We start from the raw sequence: 7,476 nt of genomic DNA, 5'->3' as shown, positions 1-7,476 counted from the left end.
CCTTTTAATTGTTGTCACTGTCCCAGCCCCCCACAACTTCCTCGTCCCACACACGCACTCCCCTCTGCGGGAAAACCCCCCGGGGCTCCCTCTCCCCTTAAACCTACGCCCCCCCTGTAGTTCAGGACTACCCCCACCCTGGGGGGGAGGGGGGAGGGGAGACCTCGTCTATTTACCCTCTCCTTGCCCACCTCCTTCGTGATTTTATAAAACTCTATAAAGTCCCTCTCTCAGCCTCCGACGCTCTGGGGAAAACATCGCCCCGGCCTATTCCAGCTTCTCCCTGTAGCTCCTAAGCCCGGACCCTTCTCCAACGTATCCCGTCTGTGGGGCTCGGATCCGCTCAGCCGCAAAGGATCCCCTCCAAGTGCGAGAGACCGGAATGGAAGGGGGTATACACTGAAGCGGCCTCCCCCCACCCGCCCTCCAGATATAACCTCCCGGCTCCCTGTACTCCTGACCCTGAGAGACAGAGATGCGAGGTTCCCCAACGTCTCCCAAGGTGGGGGGAATAGATATGAACATTTAGGGTTTTGGGGGGAGGTGAAAAGTGTGCTCAGACTGCCTGGGCGAGCGAGACTTAGATGCAGAACTCATGTTCTGTGATGGGAAAGAGTCCATTGCAGATGAGTGATGACATTTACAGAGTTTGCACAGAACATGAATACACAGTCCCATTGCAGATTAATATGATATTCTGCAGAGTTTGCATGTGTTAAACAGGGTGGAACATGAATAGAGAGAGCCCATTGCAGATTAATATGATATTCTGCAGAGTTTGCACGTGTTAAACAGGGTGGAACATGAATAGAGAGAGCCCATCGCAATTAATATGAATATTCTGCAGAGTTTGCACGTGTTAAACAGGGTGGAACATGAATAGAGAGAGCCCATTGCAGATTAATATGATATTCTGCAGAGTTTGCACGTGTTAAACAGGGTGAAACATGAATAGAGAGAGCCCATCGCAGATTAATATGATATTCTGCAGAGTTTGCAAGTGTTAAACAGGGTGGAACATGAATAGAGAGAGCCCATTGCAGATTAATATGATATTCTGCAGAGTTTGCACGTGTTAAACAGGGTGGAACATGAATAGAGAGAGCCCATTGCAGATTAATATGATATTCTGCAGAGTTTGCACGTGTTAAACAGGGTGGAACATGAATAGAGAGAGCCCATTGCAGATTAACATGACATTCTGCAGAGTTTGCACGTGTTAAACAGTGTGGAACGTGAATAGGTAGAGCCCATTGCAGATTAATATGACATTCTGCAGAGTTTGCACGTGTTAAACAGTGTGGAACATGAATAGGGAGAGCCCATTGCAGATTAATATGATATTCTGAAGAGTTTGCACGTGTTAAACAGGGTGGAACATGAATAGAGAGAGCCCATCGCAGATTAATATGATATTCTGCAGAGTTTGCACGTGTTAAACAGGGTGGGACATGAATAGAGAGAGCCCATTGCAGATTAATATGATATTCTGCAGAGTTTGCATGTGTTAAACAGGGGGGAACATGAATAGGGAGAGCCCATCGCAGATTAATATGATATTCTGCAGAGTTTGCACGTGTTAAACAGGGTGGAACATGAATAGAGAGAGCCCATTGCAGATTAATATGATATTCTGCAGAGTTTGCACCTGTTATACAGGGTGGAACGTGAATAGAGAGAGCCCATTGCAGATTAATATGATATTCTGCAGAGTTTGCACATGTTAAACAGGGTGGAACATGAATAGAGAGAGCCCATTGCTGATTAATATGATATACTGCAGCGTTTGCACGTGTTAAACAGGGTGGAACATGAATAGAGAGAGCCCATTGCAGATTAATATGATATTCTGCAGAGTTTGCACGTGTTAAACAGTGTGGAACATGAATAGAGAGAGCCCATTGCAGATTAATATGATATTCTGCAGAGTTTGCACGTGTTAAACAGGGTGGAACATGAATAGAGAGAGCCCATCGCAGAATAAAATGATATTCTGCAGAGTTTGCACGTGTTAAACAGGGTGGAACATGAATAGAGAGAGCCCATTGCAGATTAATATGATATTCTGCAGAGTTTGCACGTGTTAAACAGGGTGGAACGTGAATAGAGAGAGCCCATCGCAGATTAATATGATATTCTGCAGAGTTTGCACGTGTTAAACAGTGTGGAACATGAATAGAGGGAGCCCATCGCAGATTAATATGATATTCTGCAGAGTTTGCACGTGTTAAACAGGGTGGAACATGAATAGAGAGAGCCCATTGCAGATTAATATGATATTCGACAGAGTTTGCACGTGTTAAACAGGGTGGAACATGAATAGAGAGAGCCCATCGCAGATTAATATGACATTCTGCAGAGTTTGCACGTGTTAAACAGGGTGGAGCATGAATAGAGAGAGCCAATTGCAGATTAATATGATATTCTGCAGAGTTTGCACGTGTTAAACAGGGTGGAACATGAATAGAGAGAGCCCATTGCAGATTAATATGATATTCTGCAGAGTTTGCACGTGTTAAACAGGGTGGAACATGAATAGAGAGAGCCCATTGCAGATTAATATGATATTCTGCAGAGTTTGCACGTGTTAAACAGGGTGGAGCATGAATAGAGAGAGCCCATTGCAGATTAATATGATATTCTGCAGAGTTTGCACGTGTTAAACAGGGTGGAACATGAATAGGGAGAGCCCACTGCAGATTAATATGATATTCTGCAGAGTTTGCACGTGTTAAACAGGGTGGAACATGAATAGGGAGAGCCCATTGCAGATTAATATGATATTCTGCAGAGTTTGCTCGTGTTAAACAGGGTGGAACATGAATAGAGAGAGCCCATTGCAGATTAATATGATATTCTGCAGAGTTTGCACGTGTTAAATAGGGTGGAACATGAATAGAGAGAGCCCATCGCAGAATAATATGATGGAACATGAATAGAGAGAGCCCATCGCAGAATAATATGATATTCTGCAGAGTTTGCACGTGTTAGACAGGGTGGAACAAGAATAGAGAGAGCCCATTGCAGATTAATATGATATTCTGCAGAGTTTGCACGTGTTAAACAGGGTGGAACATGAATAGAGAGCGCCCATTGCAGATTAATATGATATTCTGCAGAGTTTGCACGTGTTAAACAGGGTGGAACATGAACAGAGAGAGCCCATCGCAGATTAATATGACATTCTGCAGAGTTTGCACGTGTTAAACAGGGTGGAACATGAATAGAGAGAGCCCATCGCAGATTAATATGATATTCTGCAGAGTTTGCACGTGTTAAACAGGGTGGAACATGAATACGGAGAGCCCATTGCAGATTAATATGATATTCTGCAGAGTTTGCACGTGTTAAACAGGGTGGAACATGAATACGGAGAGCCCATTGCAGATTAATATGATATTCTGCAGAGTTTGCACGTGTTAAACAGGGTGGAACATGAATACGGAGAGCCCATTGCAGATTAATATGATATTCTGCAGAGTTTGCACGTGTTAAACAGGGTGGAACATGAATAGAGAGAGCCCATCGCAGAATAATATGATATTCTGCAGAGTTTGCACGTGTTAAACAGGGTGGAACATGAATACGGAGAGCCCATTGCAGATTAATATGATATTCTGCAGAGTTTGCACGTGTTAAACAGGGTGGAACATGAATACGGAGAGCCCATTGCAGATTAATATGATATTCTGCAGAGTTTGCACGTGTTAAACAGGGTGGAACATGAATACGGAGAGCCCATTGCAGATTAATATGATATTCTGCAGAGTTTGCACGTGTTAAACAGGGTGGAACATGAATACGGAGAGCCCATTGCAGATTAATATGATATTCTGCAGAGTTTGCACGTGTTAAACAGGGTGGAACATGAATACGGAGAGCCCATTGCAGATTAATATGATATTCTGCAGAGTTTGCACGTGTTAAACAGGGTGGAACATGAATACGGAGAGCCCATTGCAGATTAATATGATATTCTGCAGAGTTTGCACGTGTTAAACAGGGTGGAACATGAATACGGAGAGCCCATTGCAGATTAATATGATATTCTGCAGAGTTTGCACGTGTTAAACAGGGTGGAACATGAATACGGAGAGCCCATTGCAGATTAATATGATATTCTGCAGAGTTTGCACGTGTTAAACAGGGTGGAACATGAATAGAGAGAGCCCATCGCAGAATAATATGATATTCTGCAGAGTTTGCACGTGTTAAACAGGGTGGAACATGAATACGGAGAGCCCATTGCAGATTAATATGATATTCTGCAGAGTTTGCACGTGTTAAACAGGGTGGAACATGAATACGGAGAGCCCATTGCAGATTAATATGATATTCTGCAGAGTTTGCACGTGTTAAACAGGGTGGAACATGAATACGGAGAGCCCATTGCAGATTAATATGATATTCTGCAGAGTTTGCACGTGTTAAACAGGGTGGAACATGAATACGGAGAGCATCAGAGTTTGCAGAGTTTGCACGTGTTAAACAGTGTGGAACATGAATAGAGAGAGCCCATTGCAGATTAATATGATATTCTGCACGTTTTGCACGTGTTAAACAGGGTGGAACGTGAATAGAGAGAGCCCATTGCAGATTAATATGATATTCTGCAGAGAGTGCACGTGTTAAACAGGGTGGAACATGAATAGGGAGAGCCCATTGCAGATTAATATGATATTCTGCAGAGTTTGCACGTGTTAAACAGGGTGGAACGTGAATAGAGAGAGCCCATTGCAGATTAATATGATATTCTGCAGAGAGTGCACGTGTTAAACAGGGTGGAACATGAATAGGGAGAGCCCATTGCAGATTAATATGATATTCTGCAGAGTTTGCACGTGTTAAACAGGGTGGAACATGAATAGAGAGAGCCCATTGCAGATTAATATGATATTCTGCAGAGTTTGCACGTGTTAAAATGAAAGGTGGGGGCGGGACCTACACTGCACCCGCCCCTTCACACAAAGCCGGCCGCTATTAGCCAGCGGAGCCGTCAACTTGCGTTAGCGGACCCCACCATTGGTCAGCCCGCCCGTCCGTCAGGACGTCCCGACCTCTGGTTGGTGCAGACCGGTCCCGAGCGGAGAGGTGGCTCCCCTCGTCCATTGGCCCGCCCCACCGTCAATCCAGCCTGCTTCCCCCCCTGCCATTGGCGGAGGCTGACAAAGGAGGGCGGCTCCCGCTCCCCTGCACCGCGCCCCCGCCGCCCCCAATTGGCCCGTGTCCTGTGTCAGTCAGTTGCATTCCGAAAGGCGATTGGTTGCCCCTGCCGTCGCTCACCGTCATCCTGCAGTTCATTGGCGCGAATGGGGACCATCCTTGGCCGGTGTCTGACGCTGCGTATGCTGATTGGTGGCTGTAGACGTCGGTCAGCCCCTCCCTCCTTCGGATTGGGCGGTAACAGTTGAGGAGGGACGGTCCATCGTCTGCATTTTCTGATTGGTCGGACCTGTGTATCCCAGGCGCCCATTGGTGCACGTCTGAGGGGCTGCATGACCGCCGATTGGTCGGCTTTGCGTTCGGTCAACGCTTTCCGTGTTGTGATTGGCCCGGCCCGCACACCTCGGGGTGGGCGTCCGCTACCTACACTGCGATTGGCCCTGAGCGCCATCGATCAATGCGTCCTGCGCTGCGATTGGTGATATCTCCAGAGCATGGGGCGGGCCTCGGTTCCGGACGTTTCCTATTGGGCGGCGGAGCACCAACGGCACCGCCTCCCCCTGCCGTCGATTGGCGGTGCCGGGAACAATAGCGGGATGGAGTCCTCCGAACCCGATTGGACAGGCCGCACGTCAGTCGCGGCAAGGGTCGCACGCGACGCCCGCCTCCCGCCTTACGCGATTGGGTGCGGTCGACGTCGCTCAGGTCGTCCCCCCGTCGCGATTGGCCAAGCTCCTAAACCAATCGTCCGGGGGGGGGGGGGCGGTCGCTCAAGCCCTCCCCGGCAATGCCATTGGCCGGCCCTCCCGTCCGTCCACGAGGAGGTGGGGCGGCTACCGTGGCGGGGGGGGCGTCTGTCACTCAAACCCCCCCCCCTGTCTCCCCTGTCTCCCGGCGGTTGGCGGTTGGCGGTTGGCGGCGGCGGCGGCGGCTTCCCCCCCTCCCCGCGTTTCGGTGGCGGCGGCTGCGGCGGAAGGGGACGGCAAGAGCCCGGCGCACCATGGAGGAGAGCGGCCCGGGTGAGTGGCCTTTCCTTATCGATTTGTTCATCGATTAACCCGCCAGGCGGAACCCCCCCCCCTCCCCCTATTGTCCTCCTCCCGTCTCTCCGCGGCGGAACCATGGCGCCCGCCCGCAGCGGGGAAGTTTAACGGCGTGACACCCGTCGGATTACAACGGGGGAGCGGTTTCAAGGTGGCACCCATTGGTTTACAATGGGGGGAGCGGTTTCAAGGTGGCACCCATTGACTTATAATGCGGGAGGGTTTTCAAGGTGGCACCCATTGACTTATAATGGGGGAGGGTTTTCAAGGTGGCACCCATTGACTTATAATGGGGAGGGTTTTCAAGGAGGCACCCATTGACTTATAATGGGGGAGGGTTTTCAAGGTGGCACCCATTGACTTATAATGGGGGAGGGTTTTCAAGGTGGCACCCATTCACGTATAATGGGGGAGGGTTTTCAAGGTGGCACCCATTGACTTACAATGGGGGAAGGTTTTGAAGGGTGGACCCAATGGCTTGTAATGGGGGGAGTGTTGGCTTATGGTTGGGGTGTGTCTTCAGGCCGGCATCCATTGCCTTATAAAGGGGGAGGCTTTTAAAAGTGGCACCTATTGGCCAATGGGGGAGGGTCTTGAGGGTGGCACCCATTGGCTGATAATGGGCGAGGGCGAATGACAAAAGGAGGAGAGTAGCTAAAGTCAAGCCTTTTCACTTGGCGAGAGGAGGAGCTATTCCGGGTGGCATCCGTTCACTGAGGAACAGGAGGATCATCACGGATATACGTGAACGAAGGAGGGAGCAGGAAAAGAAAAGGAAGAGAGTAGCTAAAGTCAGCATTTTCACTCGGAGGCAGAGAAGGAAGGGATTATTGAGGGGTATCCGTTCACTCACGAAGGGAAAGGTATTCCGGGTGACACCCGTTCGCTCTAGATGGAGGAGAGTTTCAAAGGTGACACGTTTTGACTTGCAACGGAGGAAGTGTCGAAATCGTGACACGTGAAGTGGTGGAGGGTGTTCAGGCGACAAACATTAGCACAGGTCTGTCTCTGTATAACACTGGAGTACATTACTGGTGGGGACAGGTCTGTCACTGTATAGCACTGGGGTACAGTACTGTGGGGATAGGTCTGTCCCTGTATAACACTGGGGTACAGTACTGGTGGGGACATGTCTGTCGCTGTATAACACTGGGGTACAGTACTGGTGGGGACAGGTCTGTCCCTGTATAACACTGGGGTACAGTACTGGTGGGGACAGGTCTGTCACTGTATATCACTGGAGTACAGTACTGGTGGGGACAGGTCTGTC

At 49.1% G+C, this 7,476-nt stretch overlaps 1 protein-coding gene across 1 annotated transcript in view; it reads left to right on the top strand.

The window, feature by feature from the left end:
• LOC122546895 (heat shock protein 30C-like) overlaps positions 1 to 4,576 on the top strand; it is a 6,728-nt gene extending 2,152 nt beyond the window's left edge. Inside the window, exon 2 of the mRNA XM_043685510.1 lies at positions 4,565 to 4,576. Coding sequence (XP_043541445.1) covers positions 4,565 to 4,576 — 12 coding nt within the window. The remainder of the gene's footprint in view (positions 1 to 4,564) is intronic.
• The last annotated feature ends 2,900 nt before the right edge of the window (positions 4,577 to 7,476 follow it).

Source organism: Chiloscyllium plagiosum, unplaced genomic scaffold, assembly GCF_004010195.1.
Source record: "Chiloscyllium plagiosum isolate BGI_BamShark_2017 unplaced genomic scaffold, ASM401019v2 scaf_7273, whole genome shotgun sequence".
Taxonomy (NCBI): domain Eukaryota; kingdom Metazoa; phylum Chordata; class Chondrichthyes; order Orectolobiformes; family Hemiscylliidae; genus Chiloscyllium; species Chiloscyllium plagiosum.
Note: the sequence above shows the minus strand (reverse complement) of the source record. Positions and strands in the feature narration are given on the sequence as shown.